Source organism: Nesoenas mayeri (genome assembly GCF_963082525.1).
Source record: "Nesoenas mayeri genome assembly, chromosome: 5".
Taxonomy (NCBI): domain Eukaryota; kingdom Metazoa; phylum Chordata; class Aves; order Columbiformes; family Columbidae; genus Nesoenas; species Nesoenas mayeri.
In genome coordinates, this window is record NC_137548.1 from 34,039,589 (window position 1) to 34,060,429 (window position 20,841).

At 35.4% G+C, this 20,841-nt stretch overlaps 1 protein-coding gene across 1 annotated transcript in view; it reads left to right on the forward strand.

The window, feature by feature from the left end:
• SPRED1 (sprouty related EVH1 domain containing 1) overlaps positions 1 to 19,930 on the forward strand; it is a gene marked incomplete at both ends in the record, with an annotated part of 59,105 nt that extends 39,175 nt beyond the window's left edge. Inside the window, 6 exon segments of the mRNA XM_080345500.1 lie at positions 4,408 to 4,576; positions 5,873 to 5,922; positions 12,288 to 12,318; positions 12,321 to 12,367; positions 14,246 to 14,404; positions 19,271 to 19,930. Of these exon segments, the coding sequence (XP_080201626.1) occupies positions 4,408 to 4,576; positions 5,873 to 5,922; positions 12,288 to 12,318; positions 12,321 to 12,367; positions 14,246 to 14,404; positions 19,271 to 19,930 (1,116 nt within the window).
• Positions 19,931 to 20,841: the final 911 nt, after the last annotated feature.

Here is a 20,841-nt window from a genome sequence, read left to right on the forward strand (position 1 = left end):
ACCAGCTTCAGGCTACATGTAGATCTTCCAAAGTTGTCATGCAGAACTGAGCTATTTAAAACATCTCATGGGGAATCACAGAAAGCATCCTAATTATCTGAGAAGAAAATCAAAGTGGTGGCACAATTGAATTAATTTAGGTGAGGGAATGCTCCCTGCTAGTTTGCTCAGGTTGTTTAGCTCTGCGTTGGAATGTAAGAGTATTTCATGAAGACTTTGACATAATTACACATTTCCTTCTTTATTATGCTCACCTCTTAGATCTGTCTCCAGCCAATCTGCTTGGAACAGTTGCACTCCCTCCTAACCTGATCGTCTCTGCTGTTCTCTTTTACTGTGTTTACAGTAGCTCTCTTTTATCTTAATAGCAGTAGTGTTAAACATACATTAGGCTCAGAGGTTACAGGTTTTTAGGCTTTGGTGAATTTTACATTCTTGAATTAAAAATGTAATTTTCATCTTCAGTTCTTCGCCATGCAAGTTTTTACTGAAAGAAAAAACAAAGTGACTAGTACTTTTTGGATCATGAGTCAGGAGTGATAAATCAAAGTTTAAAATCTTTCTTTTGAAGAACAGGTGATTGTGTAAAGGTAGAGATACAAAGCTGAAACTGAATATAAATACTGTTATCTTCTAAAAATCTGCTATTCAAAAACTTAATTTATCATTTACTTTCTAAATAGGCTTTAAAATTTGAGAAAGGTTGATTCTGATGGGCCATAGTACAATCCTTACTTGATCTTACTTTTTGAATTGAAACAAAGCGCACATAGAATAATAATCATGTCACTGGGGCCACATGATCTGTAGCATGAATATATTCAGGTCCTGCTGCTTGGTCCCAAGACTAGAGAAAAAGCTTCCATTCTATTTAGTAGAAAAAGCATTGAAAAGTTTTGTCGAAACTATACGCTCGTGTGTTTATAGATTTGGGCTGTGAATTAAGAACTGTAAAACTATCTACATGTAATGTCGTAAGCTGTTGAAAGTACAGCTAGAAACCTGTAAAATAGTATCCAGTATCTAGAAATGTTCAGTTATGCGGTTTGTTATCAAAATAGAAATTAATATCAAATGCAGTAACAGTTTTTTCATATTTGTTTCCAAAACAAGCCCTAGATTATGATGTCAATATCTTAAATATTAATTTTATTTTTGTTTAAAAATATTTTATTTTTAAGTGTTGAAGTTTGAAATTTCTGACTTCAGAGATTCATCTTGTCTACACAAACCAGATAGTTTCTGATATCTTTAAAGAATGTAGCTCCTAGAGGTGAGAAAAGAAACACATAGCAAAGAAGTATTTTTATGAGTAGCCATGAATTCATTAGTGTTGCACTTGATGAAATCTGGATATTAAAATATTTTTTTCATTAAATAGTAGTAAGTAGATATACAACACTATGTATGCTCTGAGAAACTACATCTTGATCCTGTAGATCTGGGCTCTTCTGTCTTGAGTCTGAGAACTCTGCAGCATTTTCCATTATGTGCCAAGGTAGCTGCTTTATACTGGTGTGGAAGTTTTATATTAACTCTCCAAACCTTCAAAATGGTAACCTGTGTTTATTTTTAAAAAGGCAATTTTTTTAAGCCATAGTCACTTAATTTATAATTTTGCAGGTTTTTTTGTGTTTATCACTGGAAATGTTAGGGAAAATCTACCAAAGAATATTTGGGAAGGCAGATTTTTGGCAACCATGTGGGAGAATATGATCTCATCCTCACAGATGATGTGTAGAGTTCCGAATCTTAGCAAGTGCAGTCAAAAATAATCGGAGTTTTGGATATTTGAAGACCGAAAAAAAATAAATATATATATATATATTTACATATATATATAAATAAATAAAATCTGTATTGCTGAGAGCTTGGTTTCAGTTTCCAGACATTGGAGGTGCGCATATTGGGAGACTTCTTCCCCGGTCCCAATGAGAGTTTACATGCTTCAGCACAAAGACGCCTTACACATTATGTTTAACAGGGAAAAAAGTATGTTGTTGCTGCAAAGCATAGGAGTGTTTTGGGGAGGGGAAAAAAAAAGCTTTATAGATAGTTGGTATGTTTTTTGTTTGGTGTGGAGTTTTAGTATTTCTGGATGCCACAAAACCTATTGAAAGCTGGTTGTTTGTAGATTTGTGTACCAGTGCTAAGTCTGACCTACAGTTTTTGAGTTTTCTCTCTCATGGGCAGGCATAAAGTCTTGCCTGTGTGGATTCTTATGTCTTATTTTGATGCAACCAATTTGTCCCCTTTCAATGCCCTTAACCACATCTCTGCTGTGTTTACTGGACGGTTTCCTTATAGCTTTAGATCTGAAAATTCAATGTTGTCATGTCTAATTTCTTGTTTCCTTAAGTCAAGCTGAAAACAATTACAGCATTGGATAGGATGTTTGCTTGTTTAGTTAATGATTGCTTGTTGTCTAAAATGTTATGAGGGGGATGGGGGGCAGGTAGTAGTGGTGTTGCTTTTTGGGTCAGGAGGAGCTGGTTTGGGAGTTTTCTGGGTTGTTTTGGGTGGGTTTTTTTTTTATATCATAGCTTCTACTCAGTAAAGTTTTATTCTAGTAGTTTATCTCCAGTGTTACTATCTTGTACAAGTACTTGTCATCCCGGGTATGAATTTTCAGTATAAAGTAATCTGGATTAACTGCTTTGGGAGCAGCTGTTCATTGAGATGCTGTAAAATCAGTCTTGCAGTAATTCTTGTTGATATTTTGGGTGAAACTGCACACGTAATATAGTGTGAAAATAGTTGGTGTTTAATATAGTAGAAATCCCCAAAAGTACTCACAGACCTAGAAAATGCAGTGATGTGAGAAATCTTCATTTTTAACTCCTTCTCTTTTTTGGAGGAAGCAAGTTTAAAATGATGAAAAGGAACAAAGACACCATAGAACTGCAGAAAGATACCTTTTTGTTTGTTTGTTTTCTTCAGTGCCTTTTCCTGCAAATCTACAGCAAACAGATTCCTTCCTATGATTTCTAGTAGGCAGTTGTACCTACCTATTGTTGACTATTTAGGGAATTTAGAGCACAGTTACAAAAAATATTCCAATGCTGAAAGAGTTGATATGTGCAGAAAGAATGTCATCCTTCTGGATACAGAGCTAAAAGGTAGTAAAACTCGAGATAATTAGTGGTGGGGGTATAAGGTAGGGGGAATAAATAATGAAGAGCAGGAGAAAAAAGCCTATTTGTCTATGTAATAAATTACACAAGGAAAGGTGAGGAAGAATACAAAAGATATGTAAGAATAATCTTAAGTACAGGCAGAAAAGTTTTTAAAGTTTGGAATTTTTTTCTAAGTTATGTTTATGATTAACCTCATTTTTCCACATGCTATAAGAAACTATGTTTTTCTCTGAAAGAGCTGCACATGTAAGAAAATTAAAAAAGAAAATTCTGAAAATACATTATTGTTAAAATAATAGGATATTAAAATTCTTAATTCACCTTTCAGTGGAGGTTTTCAGAATCTAGTAATAATACAAAGATACAGGTTGCCTTGCTGTACGTTTTATTATACCTAGTGCTAGAGGAGCAGATCGCTGCCAGTTCCTCTGTATTTTCATGTTCACCTTGGACTTTTTTCATCAAGAAACATTCAATGTCACAATGTTACATAAATAATTTTTGCAGGTAAATTAAATATGCAAATATATTTTAAAAACCAGCCAATTTACAGTGAGGAAATGATGTGAAGACTGCAACTTTGCTTCATAACTGAATGTGTAGATATACATGTAATGGTTTTGTAGCCAAATAATTCAATTAATTATTCCTAATTACTGTTTTCAATATAATTGAACATGAGCCATAAATACATTTGCGTCTAGGTATAGATAGTAATATATACAAAAATATGTTAGTTTTTATAAATTTTAGTTTTTAAAACACTTCTCCTGTATTGTTTTCTCTCATCTAGTAGTGTTTCTGGGGCAAAACTGATATGGCCTGAAAGCAGCATCAAGTTAGTCGAGTGCTCAAAAATTTTATACAATAAGTATACAAATAAAATTCCCAGTGATACAGTAATACTTGATATTAGCATAATAATGTGGTTTTTTGAGTTGTGGCCTATTTGATTTGCTGAATTTCTAGCAAGCCTGTACTGACCGAAGTGCTTGCTTCAGGTATGAGATGCTTTTGGGGCTGGGAAGATTCTCTGGGTTTACAAATAGTGTCCTTAACCCATACCATGTGTCAGCAACTGTTGGTGAATAATTTGGCCATGATGGAAACAAAGTTAAAGTAACATCCTTTTAAGAGGAAGACATTTAGACAGAGGGTTTTATCTGCTTTTATGATGTAGGTTTTCAGGTAATTCACAAAGACTACATTTTGTTCTCAAGTGTGTTATATTAGTCAGTGATATCTTTTCCTCCTGTCTTCTTTCTGGAAGGTGGTCTTGGAATGCACATTAAAGAAGGACCTCGTTTACAACAAAGTTACTCCTACTTTTTACCACTGGAAGATTGATGACAAAAAGTTTGGCCTCACATTTCAGAGTCCTGCTGATGCAAGAGCGTTTGACAGAGGTATTCGGAGAGCAGTAGAGGATATTTCTCAAGGTACTTATTTCAGGTGAAGGGGAGATGGGATGTTGAGTGTTTAGTAAATGAGATAAGTCAAAGCACTTTGCATAACAGCATTTAGGGATGTGGATTGATCTGTGGCATATTTAGATTTTACCAGTTTTTAAATAGTACTTCTGGCATTTCTAAAGTGCCATTCATCCAAGTGTCTTAAATTGTTTCACAAACACTAATAAGGTAATTCCCTGCAACATCTATATGTAATGAAGCATTGCCTCTGTTTTTTTTTTAAGAAATGAGGAAATGGAGAAAGCTAGAATGTTGTAGTGTCTGTTTTGGATCTTCTTCTCAGAAGCTTGTTACAGCTTCTGTGTTCTTAGAGGGTGTGCTATGAAGCTCAATGATTTGAAGGCGCGTTGAGTTCTCTTTTTATCTGCACATACTTTCAGTTAATAGTTTTATTTCTTTGCTAATAGCTGACACAGAAGTTCTGAGGACAGGTTTATATGGGACGGTAGAAGAATTTGCTCTAGTAGGAAGTGACTAACTGGTTCCAGAGGTTCACTGACCTCATGGAAATCAGTGAGCAAACTGAAGATCATCAAGCCTCAATTCTCAGATAAAAATATGATAACTGTATTGCTGGATGGAGGGAGGGAGGAAAGAGAACAGGTGTCTATTGAATGGAAAAGCATCTCTTTCAGGCTTGTAAAAAGTAATTCAAAGGGAGGAATTTAAACAAAATATCCTGTGCTGCAATGTGCTGTAAATTTAGGGATTTAATGTGCAAAGGGAGAAACATGTTTCATGGTTTTTTCACTTTTTGACATACTAGAATGACTTCTTCTGGATTGTGCTGGTACCATCCATATCCTTGCAAGAGAAGTAATTAGAGAATACACGACTCCTTTTCTCTCTTAGAGTCTCACAGTTCCAATTTCTGCTGATTTATAGCAAAATATAGCACAGCGTGCATTCATGCCAACCAAATGTCTCTGCCTTTAATTTTCAAAATGCTACATTAAGAAGAATTTACTTCCTTGCTGCTGACTTCTGATGGCACTTTGAAAATGCTTTTACAAGAAAGATCTGAACAAGATAGAGGAGTGTGGCTAAGAGTACTCAGTATATAAAATGCACAATGTAGAAGTGAATGGTACTTATTAAAATCAACATAAAATACAGTGATCCACTGGTTAAAAAAAGTAAAGCATATTTATATCATCATAGCTGGATACTGAAGGATGGTGTGGACTACTGGAAGCAGTAAACTGTGAATAAAATAAAATAACCTTGTCCATTGCTTTGTTTTGTTTCTTACTTTTTCTATAGGTTATCCACCCTCCCAAAATGATGTTGAAGTGGCAGATGACTGCTTTCAAGTGAGTATTTACATTTTAAAATTAATCGTGCAGTTATTTTTTGAAGAAATTAATTGAATAATTTTTGTTTTCGTTAGTGACAATAAGCAAAATAAGAGCAATAGCAAAATGCAATTTAATGAATTAAGTTCCAGAACAGTTATCTAGAAGATTTACAGTATTGTCTGTCCTAAACTAAGCAGTCAATATTTAGTCAATATTTGATTAACCATCCTGAGTTTTAAGTTTTGAGTTTACAATGTCTGTTCTGGTTTATGTGTCCTCTTTGAACTAATGGGAACATGAAAGATTCTTCTGGGGAATAAAAAATGGAGGGGTCAGGAATCTTCTTTTACATGCACATCCTATTTGTTTCCCTAGGTTTTACTCTGCAGTGACAGACACTTCTAACATTGTATCATTAGAGTTGAAAATATGCTGAAGTGATAGTTAAAAGAATCTAATCCGATCAAGGGCGGAAGTTCAGATAATTTTTAAAAACACATTGAAGATGAAGCAGTCACTTGTCATTTACATTTTTATTGATCATTATTTACATCTTTCAGTTTTTATAGGTTACAGTGGCAAAAGAGGTAAAAACTTACCTCCTATTCTGCCTCTGAGTTATAATACTTTACACAAATACCTTATCAAGTAACAGCCCTGCCTGATGATATCCAAGAATGCATGTATAGTACATGAATCCATGTACATGCTAGTATAAACGAGTATTATGGATGCATATATACAGTAAATAGCTGTAATATAACTGAGTAAAAACCAGCTTGTGTCTATGTGTGCTTGTCATCTCTTAGTTGTAGTGATAGTTGTAGTGTAGAACCTTTACAACATAAAATCAAGAAAATAAGGGGCCTACTTTGAACGTATGGGTAAGAATCAAATTATGATAGGAGCCTGAGAGTCAAGTACTTAGAAGGGATGCTGCAATGCAGTGAAAATGCAGAAGACTCTCCTGATTTTCTTTCAGTTTTGTAATAGAAGAAATGTATGTCTTTCTGTAAGAATTGGCTATGCAACCACCTGTTGGTTCTTTATTTGCAGTGCTTTGTTTTAAGGCACTTTAAAGTAAAATGCTGTAAATATTAGATACCTTGCATTTAAAATAGGAATGAGATTTTGACAGGATGGAGGAAATGTGTGCCTAAGTTAATGCAGTCCTTAATCAGCTTTTAAAAGCCTTGTTTAAACACGCTTTGTTGCAAGGATTAATAATTGAGCATTTTCTGCAGGCCTAATGAGGTTAGAGGAAACTAATTACCTCTTGATTATGCTGCCTAGTTATCACATTTCTATATAAGGATGCCAAAATTGAAGCAAATATCTGTGATTCTTTATATTTACAAATTTTCTTATTGGGAAAGTGGAAAAATGTATATTTACATCATCTATATTGATGTAAATATAGATCTGTTAGTAGATATGTAAATAGATTATGTCAATTTACTTCATATTATATGTATTGTTAAAAAACAAATATATATATTTTAAGAAATACTCTGTATATAACTTGCAGGTACGAACAATCCAGTTTGGTGCAAACTGCTGGTAAAATTATCTGTTACATTCCAGGCAGGAAATCATATTTCTTGACTTTACCACAACACACATTGCTTAATTGTGGATTCATGCTGTGGATAGATAGCAAGAATTACCTGTTTTCTAGAGGCAAAAAAGCCAGCCAGTCTCTCTCTCTGTGTCTCTGCATATCAAAGTAACATAAATGATACCAGAATTGCCTGTTGATTACAATACCAGAATGGGGGGGGGGGGGGGGGGGGGGGGAGGGATAGAATAAATGCAAGTAAGGCTGAACCCCCCGTAGATTAGCTATGCTTCATCTAAATAAGGTTTATATACCAATAACTAATCTATAATTTGTCAGTGTAGAAAGGCTGTGGCATTTTAGTTTCTGGCACCAGCTCAAGTCATCAAAAGTATCTTGGAAACAGCAAATAGTCTACATTCTTCTCCAAATGATTAATTCCTTCCCCTTTCTAAGACTGATACTGTTGTAAGTGAAACTTGATACCTCAGTATTTTTTTAACTTGAAAGACTGGTAAGACCATTTTGTTTAATTTATTATGAATTTGAAGAGTTGTGTTGAGTTGTCCCCCTTCTTTGTTTAAATGGCCTAATGATTGGGGGTTTTTCCCTGTTTATTCTTTAAGCTGTTTTTTGAGTATATCTGTGCAAGAGCATTTTAGAGTCTGGACAGACTGTTAAAGAACAGGTTAACACTTGGATATGAGGGCGATTGGATGTTTCTTGTTTCATGGGAACAATCTTCCAGAATTGTAATCTGTAACCTTTAAGGAAAGAAGTACAACAGATCAAGCAGTGGAGCTTCCCCATTTAATTAAAAATATTAAGTGGTAATGAATGGTTTCTAAAATAGCAGAACAGCAAAAAGACAAAAGGTTTCTCTCACAATTACTTTTCATTTCATATGTGTTATATGCTTTTATATGTTTTATTTTTCTCTATACACGGTAGTAACTATCATATGTGTTGGTATTCTTCCGGTTTGTATCTTTCTTGTTTAGTTAGTATGGTAGGTAAAGTCCCCAGGATGTCATAAAAGTATGTTTGAAAATACTAAGATTACCAGGTCCCTGTCAGTTGCATCCTCTGCCATCAAGGTGTTTTGCCTGTGCTGTTGTAGTCATCTTACACAGCAGAAATCCTATATTTGGTGCGTATTTGAAGTATGAATATAGTGTGTGCTCTGTACATAAATTTAATTAATAGTGGGGCTTTTTTAATGAAGATGATTACTGATGAAGAAAGCAAAACATGCTTCATAAGTTATTTTACTGGTTGGTTATATTCAGTGCTACAGACAGCAAATAAAATAATCCAAATAAGATCAAAACATTTAATATTTTGCTGTAGTCATTTGCACGACTGTTAAACCTCCTGCCTCCTTGCAATAACTATGACTGCAATATATAGATGTAGCAAGTAGAAACAGGGGTTGTCCAGAATTTAACTGTGCAACTCTTAACTGCAAATCCAACAACTGAACCCTTATCTTGTGCTTTCTATGCTAGCATTTCCCTCACTGTATTGTATCTTGCTTAACTGGATTTTTATGGGGTTTTCACATTCTTTAACTGAAATCTTCCAGATAAAGCGTCCTTTTTACTGGAGATCAAATATATCATTTTAAGAAGATGAAACTTTATTATAGCTTCCTTAGATGCTCTGTTATTCACAAATAATGTTAAAATCTTAGTATTAAAAAAAATGCCATCATTTAAGGGTGTTCATACTTGCTTGTTGAGGTTGCTTAAATGATGACAATTACTATTAGTTGTTTAATGAACATATTACATTCAAATGGCTTATATAATTAAATAAGCCTTAGTTTTACTAGATCAATTTCAAATAGAAATACACAACTGAGTTAATGCAGAGCTATATGATTTCCTGTGTTGTTTGTAAATGGATCCTGAGAATGTATATACACTTATATGGAAATATACACTGGGGATTTCTTTTTTCGTTGGATATTTGGATTTTTTGCTGTAAAACCAGGCATTTTGAATGCAGTAGACAAGCAGCTTCTTAAAGTCCGTTTGCTTGTTTGTTCAAAGATTGGCTCAGATTGTTTTCCTCTACTGAGTATAAACTTGCTCTAAAACTCATCTAGCTTAACTAAAAAAAAAAGTTTAAAACTGTGGTGTTTTGGGTTTGTTTCATTTTGGTTTTTTTCTTAGAAGTAAATCTAACTGAATGAAATCTGGAGCTCATGCATTTAAAAGTATTTTTATGTGGGTTTTGGATACTGAAACGTGTAAGTCCTGCTTTTGAGAACTAAAAGAATAGAGCAATTGAGTCTTAATTTCTTTCAGGTTTTGTTGCTTTAGCCATACTGATGCTATTTAGAGGCTACCAACATATTTGAAGAGTTTTGAAGTAATCAAAAGTGGAGCATTTATGCTTTTGGGTTTCTTACTGCTGGCAGAAGAAAACTGAAGGCTCATAAATTGTAAGGATGGAAAAAAAAAAAAAAAAAAGAAAAAGAAAAAAACCAAACAAACAGCACGCTTGCCTTGTTCTTTCAGAAATAGGCACATTGGGATTTTTGTTAGTATGAAGGGGAAAAGACCTGCAACTTACACACATCTTCAGTGGTTTTGGTGCAGGCAGGGAGGGCATAAATGGTTCACTTGCCTCTTTGTAAATACACTAAAGTGACCTCTTCATGAATGTGCTATTTAGTGACCATTCCATTTATTTTGTCTATAACAAAAGGTTTGCAGAAGTTTTGTTTCGCAAGAATAAGTTGACATTATGATTTGTAAGGAAATGTGAAATTATTTACTCTTGACACTGTATAGTTTGTGTGGAGAAGAAAATACTACATGATAAAACACTAAAGATTAGCAGTATATAGTACACATAATAAATTAGATAGATGTAGTTGTTAAAAGTAATGCTAATTTATATTATAAATTTAAAATAGATCTAATAGTATGTAATGCTAAAATTATTTGAATTTATGAAGCCTTTTTGTGTAGTAGTAGTAGCATTCAAAAGAGGAGGATTTTTTTTTTCTCACCAGTATCTGTAACAGCCTGTTTACATCTTCATCTCTTCTTTCCTCAGGGTTATGCTTTGTGTTTTAATTTATTAGTTCCTTCCTTGAAATGCCTAAAAACCTCTAGCATGCTTTATGTATTCAGGTAGAACGGCCCTAGAAGAAAGAGGCATGTCAAATGCCTTATTTTTTACTTCAAAATGTAAAAACCATTCAGAGTAAGCTAGGTAATATTTCAGTCCATGTAAGAAATACATACCTGATTATAACAGAATTTCTTTGCCAAATGTGAAAATAGTTGTTCCATCAGACTTAGAAATAGCTAAAGCAGAAGGAAGTTATTCAGATGTTTTTGAAACCTGTATCACTTATTCACAATTAAAAACCTAAGGAAAAAACATTTAAACTCTTCTTATGTTGGTTAGCATCAAACAACAGATTTTCAGGCCTCATGGGAAGTAAATACAAGAACTGGGATGCAACAGAAATGTGGTCTCTCATCCATCCTTCTGTGTAATCATTAAACTTACTTAGAGCAGAACATTTTTAACAATGTTTGCAGAACAATGTTGAATTCTCTCCCAGACTTAACTCTGGCAAACTGGGAGAAGTAAGGAGAGAAAACTTGAAGAATAAGAGAAGCTCAGTCTGGTTTTCATTTTCTCTACAGCTGTCATCTGGCTTTGAATTCTGCTGGAGAGCTACAGCTGGAGTAATTTTATTGCTTTACCCAGCATCCTTTTGCCTGCGCGCACAGAAATGTTTTAGTAGTCTTGGAAAAAAATTCAGAGTATCTCTTAGCAACCATAGGACAGTAATTATTATACCAGCAGCTGGGAGCAAACCAGATTTCCGTTGTGCATTAAAAACTGGCGTAGGTTACTTTACAGATGATACTGAATAACCTATGCCAGTACTGTACTTTGCAGGCTGTGGTTAAAGGATATTGAATGTGGGCGGTGTAATTGCTTTGGACAGTAGGAAAGGGGGATGTGCGCATCTGTGTTTGTGTAACATTCTGTGTATTTAATATACCAAGCTTAGTTCTTGCAGAAAACTTTAGATGTTTGCTTTTTACTTAAATGCATTTTCAAGACAATAGCATTTTTGTTTCTAGGGCCTCTCCATTCAGGTTGTCAGTGTTTCCATTATAAACGTGGGTTTTCAACTGTTTATGACCTTGTCATAAAACATCACATTGGAGCAGGAAGTGTCTGTCAGATAAAGACTTTTGATACTAATGAAGGTGGCTTGGCTGTATCTAAACTATTGGTTTAATTAAAAATATAGAGTTCAGGATATTCATCTGGCATTTTTGTAGTTCTGCATAGTGAAGATTTATAGGCTAAATAAAATCATAACTGATGGGATTGCTTTTCCTTTTTCTTAAATACCAGAAGTTAGGCTTTGTCTACTTACCTGGAGTGCCTAGGTTGGTATGCTGAGCATTGTGCTTTCCGAACAGCTGTCTCATGAGTTCTTGCCTTCCAAAGGTCAAATTCCTTTCTCTGTCTCCTGCCACCCCCAAATTTGTCCTTGAAGTCAATTAGCTTGAGTTGTGGTGTCTGTGTTGGAATTTTATAAAAGCGTTCCTTTATAATTGCTCTGTGTAGGGCACAAGGGCTTGCTTTAAGATTAAGGTTTGTAATTCATACATCAGTATCTGGCACTGCTAGTTAGCACCATGATAGATGATCAGTGCCTGTATCCTTTATTAGATGGAGCCCTTCTTGACTGCCAAGGGAAGTGTGTGTGTGTGTCTGTCTGTCTGTCTGACTGTGTGTCCTTTTTGCTCTATAGTGTAGGTAGTTTATTTCCAAAGGGAAAAGGTGTGAATCACCTGCAGGGACAGAAATAATGCAGGCTGTTGCAAATCTCACCCAAAGATAAAGACCGGCATGTGGGTAGGATGTGTTTTTCCCCCAGGAAGGTCGGAGCAGTAGTTTTTGTAGCTCTCATCCTTCTCCCTAGACCACTCAAATTGATAATAGCTGGGGGGTTAAGGGCTTACATAGTGCTTAGCACTGTGGTTTCTGTAAAATGGCTTCTAGCTGTTAAGCATGTTCTAAGCTTAAATAGTTTTTGCTTGTAAGCATTTATAACATTGCTCAAACCAAAACCAGCAGTAGGTATTTCTTCCTCATTCTGAACGCAGCTCTCCTGTGGTTTGAACCAGTGTTTTGGAAGCTTTTTGTGTCATTGGGCAATGAACCTACAGGAGCACCTCCTGCTAGGAAGGTGTTTGATGTTGCACTAATATTTGATGCTTTTTGCTCTTAAAATAAATATAGATCCGTGAAATCTGACTATTGCCAGTCATTTCCACATTTCTTTTATACTCCTTTCCCAACAGTGTTTGACCAGAAAATTTGATTTTGACAACAGGTCAATTTCTTGGTGGTGTGTTCATGCTCAAGGATGTGCAGAATGTACTTCTTTCTGTAGTTTTACCTGTCTTCAAAATTTTTCAGTGGAACTTTAACCTGATTGAGCTATTGTCTTTCATGGCATATATGCTCTTTGGTATTAATTAAAGCTGATAATTAATTCATTACTAACCTGAGTGCTTCTGAACAATATATAAATTCTTTGTGATTGTTGACTTTCTCCTAAAGATCAGCTACAAAACAGCTACATCTGCTTTATCTAGATGTCTTAGAACTTGATACATCAGGCTTTTATGCATGTAAGGTACGAACATAATCTCAGAAGTATTTTGATAAAGGAAAACTAATGATTTAGTGTTAGTACTGAACCTGCCAAAACTTGAGGTTTGCCTCTGCCTCAGTAGTTTTCTGCGGTATTCTTATTGTTTTCCCCTTGATGTTTTCTTGATATTTACAAATCCTTATAATAGAGCTGAAGTATTCTCATTGCTGGAAGTTGGATGGTGCCAGAATTTTCTCAGCACTGTCAGATGATGACAGCCAGTTAACTTTACAATGCCTCTCAATACAAATGAAAAATTGTACAGTACATATTTGTCTGTCCAGTGCAATTTGTATCAATATGCTCTTCTATATCCTAAGTGTATCCCAGTCAGTTAAGCTTAAAGAATGAGAAGTTTGGTTTTTTCTATTATTTTCAGAAATTGGATAATCTCCCAAGCCAATATTGCACCCAAACATACTTCCTCTTCCTTATTTTGAGTGGCACACATCCTGCAGATATCTCATTATATGTTGCCACCCAGTCTCATTTCTGTATCAAATTGCCAGATATAAACTTAGTTTCAAAAAGACAATCAGTTTTTTTAATCCACACTGACTGTAAGTAGATATTTTAATTGAGCCAGCATACGTTAAAAATGACTCTCTATTCCTTTCTAGCTGATCTTGCTTTTAATTTGTTAAAAGGTCTGACTAGCTTTTGCCTTATTAGTCTCAGAAATTGTTTCTTCTAATTGCATATTTGTAAACACTGGCAGCCTCATGGATAGTTAGAGTAAGCATAGTCTCAGAGACTGGGCTAATCTCTCCTTCCTTAAAGAATTTCCTCAGTCTGATTGGCAACTGAGTTACAAAGGCATTTATCTCTAATGCCGAAATTGTGTGTGCTCTGCAGAGAAGGAACTCTTATTTCCCAAGACTACCTCATAGTAAAGAAAATACTTGCCTACTAAGTATTTGAAAAATGCTTATATAAAAATACTTGTGTTGATAGATTCCTTTAACATGTTATCTAGAATATTAATGTATTTATGTATGAACTTGGTGGTTTTAGTGTGGTTTTTGTATAAATGCAAAATTATTTCAAGAGAGTTTTTCTGTATTCTATAGACTACTCAAGAAAATACATCAGGTTCATTAATGAAAGATCAACTTTTCCAACACGAAACTGTAGTAACCAGTGAACCTTACAACAGCGCAAATTTAAGGCCTTCTGCGTTTGAGGATTTCAGCACCAGGAGAGCCTGTTTTTCCAGCCAGCCTAACCAGGTAAGACTACCAACAGAAGCAGCAGTTCTTACTTTGTTTGCTGCATTAATGGCACAGTATGTACTTTCTGACAAGAAAGCACTTTCATTCTGAATCCCAGGATGTAGTATAGTTCTCTCAGCTCCTTGAAATGATCAATATAAGCTTTGCAGCTGAAATATTACAGCACTATTATGGCAGAGGTAAAGCTTTGTGAAGGTATTTATCTATGCTTGTAGTGCAGCAGACTACATGAATAAATCTTTCACTTTCTTTGAAGTGAGATTTTTGTAGTACAGACTGCTGTATCTGCAACCTTGAAAAGCTGTTTAAATTTTTTCAGAAAATATCAATTGGCTGTGAGCTCAATTACATGTATACTAATATTGTTTTTACTTGAAATATTGAAAAGTATATTTTAAATTGATATCTTGGATGCATTACAGTGGGGCACTTTTGCTAAATATTTTTAGTGAAACTTTGTTTATGCTAACTGCCTACATAAACTGAAATATTCCATCTTGGTACAGAAAGGAAAACAGTATATCAGTTATGCATGAAAAATATCAAGTTATTGGTAAACAGATTCCTAAAACAGAGAGAGAAAAAACCCCACAACACTAACACAAGGAAGGCTCATATACAGATGTTTTTTAAGAGAGGTCATATTCCTACAGCAGTAGATTGGAAAGGCAATGTTGCACATCTTGCTTTTCTCTCAGCCTCAAAGACCTGACAGTTTTTGTAGACTGTAGAACAATAGTGAGTTGGATAAGAATTAATTTGAGGGTCTTACGCCTAGAAGCAAACACATGGGAAGCTTTTTAGAATAAGCTTAATAACAGAAGCAGAATGCGAGTTCAAGTAGTTGTGAACACTTCATCGGAGAATATTTCTGGTCCTTGAAATAAGACTTTTTAATACCCTCAGTCATTCTTAGAAAGAAAGGTAGGATTGTATTAGAAGTCTTTTATCAGCTGTTTTCATATAGCTTTATGAGGCAAGAGAAGTAAACAGTGTTATCTGGAGAACTAACTGAAGAGTTTGAAATTATGAGCTTCTGATTTGTAATCATTGATCTGCTCCAATTATTGCTTTGTATAAGCCACCTCATATTTTTCTTCTGTTCAAGAGATGCGTATTACTCCTTCTTCCCATTTACTTGCAAAGAGAATTTAAAAATTTATTAGAATAGAATAGATGGGTGATTAGATTATTGCAGTTTACAACTGCACACTTAACAGTTACAGCAACCAGTGATGGTATGTGCTCTTAGTCTTCACTGACTTGTAACGAAAAGTGCAGTAGCCTAAAATACCTGTCTGTTTTAAGAGCACATACAGAGCTGGGTACTGAGAATATGATAATTTAAGCTGTGGTGTACTGGGTAGTGCCTGCCTGATAGAAGTTACTTAAGAATTTATTTGAACTAACGGTGTGAGAGGGAATGTTCTTGTAGACTGAAGTTACAGGAGATTCCATGGAAATCTAAGTAGATATTCTTTAAAATATTTTTCTCATATTGTAGCACCACCTGCATCTGACACTCCATGCTTTTTGCATGGTCCTGTGGTGCACACATTTAGAACATAGGCAAGTCAACAGAATCTCACATTCAATAACTGCACACACTGCACTGTCTCTGCTGAACTCCATGCATGTGACCATGTGGCACAGCAGGCCTTGAGGTAAATACCTATTTTGTTTCAATTTTGTATAAGTAATTTTGAACGCTCTTACTGTGCTCATAAGTTGAATAGCTCAAGAAATACAAACTCAAACTAAGGAAGTGATTCATGACCATCCAGATCTTTACCTGTAATAGTGTTACTAAAAAATACCCAAGTCCCTCATATCTTCAGCTTCAGATACACTGATGTGCATTTAACTTAAATTTAGTATAATGCATAATGACGATGTATTCAGCTGCCAGTGTCCTTATGTTGTGGAGTGCAAGCTAAGCGAAGTCAGGTGTATTTCATTGAGGAAAGACAGTGAAGGCTGCAATGCCAAGCAAGCATCCATGCCTTGTTCGAAGGTCCACCCCTTCAAGTAAGGTGTAATACTAGCAAGTTCGGTCATGTCAACAAAAATTTTCTGCCTCATTTCCAGTTGGCTAATTATGTTTATAATGAGATTCTCTGTGGAATTCCAGTTTGCTGTAATATTCTTCCTGCCTTCCTGCTTCAACTGTTGCACAGACGTGGCACTTCCTACTGAGTTATAATTTGGAATGACTAGAGAACTATGTGCATTGTTCTTATGGAATTTTGTTGGTATTTGTACCTAATTTAAACTTGATTGTGTATTGTTCTTAAGGTTTCATGTACCTCATGCTTTTGTATAGGTCCCATTAAACACCCAATATGTAAGCACTTTATAAGTAAAGCTTTTCCAACATTTCTCCTGTTGGCTTATTTTTCAGAATTTCCCACTCACTCTCTTAAAAATTATTTCTTAATATAAGTTCATAAAGAACATGATGCTGCCTTGTTTGTAACACTTAAGCATTGTAGTAGGTGTTTGGCTGAGGGTTTGAAAAACAGAAGTGAGTTCTATGTATGTGGCTTATTTTTCTCAAGCAAATAAAAAGCCTTCAAAGACTGAGGAGGGGTCAGATTTTAGAGTTGTAATTGTAGTGATCTTTAATGGCTATTAGCTGTCTGCAAATGGGAAGTTGAGGGTGGCTTTTTTGGTTTGAGGTTTTGGTTGTGGTTTGGTTTTTTTTCTTTCAAACAATGGGGTTTATTTAATGTCTCAAATGCATATGCAATATTCTGTGTGGACAGTGGTTACTTTCTGCCTGTAACATACAGAATTGTATTGACATTATTCATGGTTTTTCCCTCAAATAAATTTATGCTGTTAACCATTCAAAAAGCCAATTAACCATAGCTAGTTATTGATGCTAAAACAATAGGCTCTTTCTCTTGTTTGAAAACAGAATAGAGTTGAGAAGCATTCTGCTTTTGTAGGCAAAGGGAAGGCCTAACTGCTTGCATCAGAGACTGGGGAAGTGTGGAAGAGCAGTGATGTTAGCTGAATAGGATATAACCTTTCTTCACCCTGTATCCTTTAGACCTTGTGGAAGTCCAACTATGTGGCTTGGAGCCAAGGAAAAAAAAAAATACTCCTGTTAGCATACTCCAGTTGAAATTCCCAGGGCAAAGCAGCTCTAATTACACTTCTGTACTTCAAATATATCACATAAGGATTATCAAGCAGGGAAGTGATGGTTAGAGCAGGTTACAGATACTCTTACATAATCAGAAGTTGGCATATTTTAAGAAGCTATTCCTTCCTTTTCTCCAGCTGCCTTCCCTCTTCCCTCCTCTGCCTCCTACCCCAAAGCCAGGGTATGCAATCTTCAGTGCAGTAAGAGTATAGACACGTGCACAGTGAAATAGGAGTGTTAACTTAAAACATCATCTTCAGTAGTTTTTGGTTACACACTGCAACAGATTAAGAATATGCAGTTCAGCTGTCCTCCTAGACTATGGAACGGTGACACTAATTCTCATTAATTTGATCAGTACTAATAAGGTAAACACTCTCAAAGCAACAGTACTGATTCCAGAGCTACATTCCCACATAATTCATGATTCTGGAAGAATTTTTAAGGCTGATGGGTTAGGGAGTGATTTTTTTCCTTTTTTTTTCTTTTTTTTTTTTTTTTCCCCCCCAGTCTTTTCAGTGAGATGGTTTGTAGGCTGCACACTTGACAGGATAAAAAGGCGGATTTGACTTGAAGCTGGTTTATATTCTGGCTCTGATTATAATAGCCCTACAGTGTAGGAAAATAATTGCCTGTCTGTAAGGCAGGAATACTGGGACATACTGAGACTTTTGCTTTTTTGCTGCGCTATCTGCTATTTTTGGGAGCTTCTTCCATGCACATCTGTTAAATTTTTGTCCTGTCATTATTTGCACCTTTTCTTGAAAGTCACTTGTAATATGATTTCAGTAACATTTAGGGGCTGTCCACTATCTTACATGTATCTAAGGTCTGCAGTATTTCAATTTGGATTATTCAAATTTGCCATCTTCAACAACTTTTCCTTGCCCTCATGCCCTTGCAGTTTAAAGCAGAATAAAAACAACTCTTCTTCACGTTCCTTCTTACTTGCCTTTTGAGGTAAAAGATCTTTAATTATCGTCAGTTCATTACAAGTCAAGAATTTAAAAAGTGCTTAGGTGTCTGCCTGCTGATGTCCTAAACTAATCAATTCAGGTACTGTATATTAGCTAAGGGGAGATGCATTTAGAAGCCACTGTTATTAAGTGATCATGCTATTGAATATTATTCTTTGTATGGCAAAATGCTCCTCTAGAATACAGCTTTGAGAATATGTAATCTGTATTCAGTACTCTTGTTGCAAAAGTGGAGGGAGTTTGAAAACATAGAGCCAGGAATAAAGGAAAGCTTCTCCTAGATAACATGAGTGACTCAAAGTGAATATATCAGGGAGTTTAATCCTAAAGCAGTGGGTCATCACCGATGTGAAATCAGCAACCGCACGTAAGGTGTAATAAATCTGTGGAATTAGTTGCCACTGTAAGATGTTAAAACCTGAATTTTGAGCATAATTCAAAGACCAGTATCAAATTTTATGCAGGTACCAGAATATCCAAAGCTCTTACAAGATACTGAAACGTCAGGAAAGAATACTAAAGCTCATGGTCCTAATATCATGCAAAAGGCTCATTATTGTGGGGAAGTCTGTAAATTGTACTAGTAAGAAAATAAGCTGAAATGTTTATCTTCAAGCATGAAGGAAAAACATTCTGGTTTGTTTGTTTTTAATTTTCTAATCGAAGTTTTACATTGTAGGTGGACATATATTCGAGACTTCACTATAATAAACTTCTCTTGCTTCACCATTTCAGGTCCCACTGAAGTCAATCAGACACGTTAGTTTTCAGGATGAAGATGAAATTGTTAGAATAAACCCTCGTGACATTTTGATACGTCGTTATGCAGACTACAGGCATCCTGACATGTGGAAGAACGACCTGGAGAGGGATGACGCAGACTCAAATATACCATTTTCTAAATCAGACAGTAAAAAATCTGACTATTTATACCCATGTGGGGATGGAACTAAGTTGAATTCCCTGAAAGACTCAAAGACTTCTGTGGTATTTAAAACTCAGCCTTCCTCATCGAAATTTAAAAACTCGAAAAGACGGAAAGAGGATGGTGAGCGTTCCCGCTGTATATACTGCCAGGAAAGGTTTAATCATGAAGATAACGGCAGAGGAAAATGTCAAGATGCGCCAGATCCTATTAAAAGATGTATCTACCAAGTTAGTTGCATGCTTTGCGCAGAGAGCATGCTCTATCACTGCATGTCGGACTCTGAAGGAGATTTCTCTGATCCTTGCTCGTGTGACACTAGCGATGACAAGTTCTGCCTGCGCTGGTTGGCGCTGGTGGCGCTCTCCTTCATCGCTCCCTGTATGTGCTGCTACCTCCCCTTGCGAGCGTGCCACCACTGCGGTGAGGTGTGCGGGTGCTGTGGAGGAAAGCATAAAGCCGCGGGATGAATCGGTCTTGTGCCAAACAGAGCTGAAAAATCTTTGTTTCCAGGAAGCCTCTAACTTGGATTTGTAGAAGCTTTTTGGCAAGCTGAAGGGAGTCGTCTTTCATGTAAGAGATGCTTGATGTGGAGGAAGCGACAAGACTTGCCAGACCTTGGCGTTTTACAAGTGCTAGCCATGCCTAACTATTTCCTTTGAGCGCGTGGCGTTTGTTGCAAGTTGTGAAGGAGGTTTTGCAAGGAAAGCCTATTCTTATTATTGGCTATAAAATGAGTATATAAACTATGATTATACTAAAAGGGATTAACTTTTGCCACTTTGTACATTCATGGTTTAGGTGAGGGGGCTCTTTTAAAAGGATTAAAACTTACCTGAGGGGAAATTTTAACTAAAAGTGCACTAGTGACAGTTGATTTAAGATTAAGAAAAGTTAATACTCGGTAAATGAGAAATGAAACTGATTTTAAGTGCAACTAAATCACTTATTAATAGTTTTTTTGGAAGCGACTTTATGTATAAATAACAAATGTTTATATTTAACTAAATGTGTAAGGTACGAATTATTACATGTTAAACTTTCCTTCCCTCTGATATAGTAGGTATGGACCATATCTACTGCCACATTCCATGGTAGTATTTTAAATATTTAATTAGTTAATTTAGTTGCATTTTTATTCCAGATGGACAAATTGATATTTTCAGTCCTGTTTTCCCTTCAGCTACAGTTTGTGTTGAGTTGTATCCATACATTCTGATAATCTAAAAACCTTTAAAATATTAATTATTCTAGTCTTGAGTGACCAATATTTTTTTGTTAAGCACAGATGTAATTGTCTAAAATGTTCTTTTTAGAACATAACATTTATTTTTATATATAAGTGACTTTGATTTCAACATCATAGCAAAAAGGAAGTTTT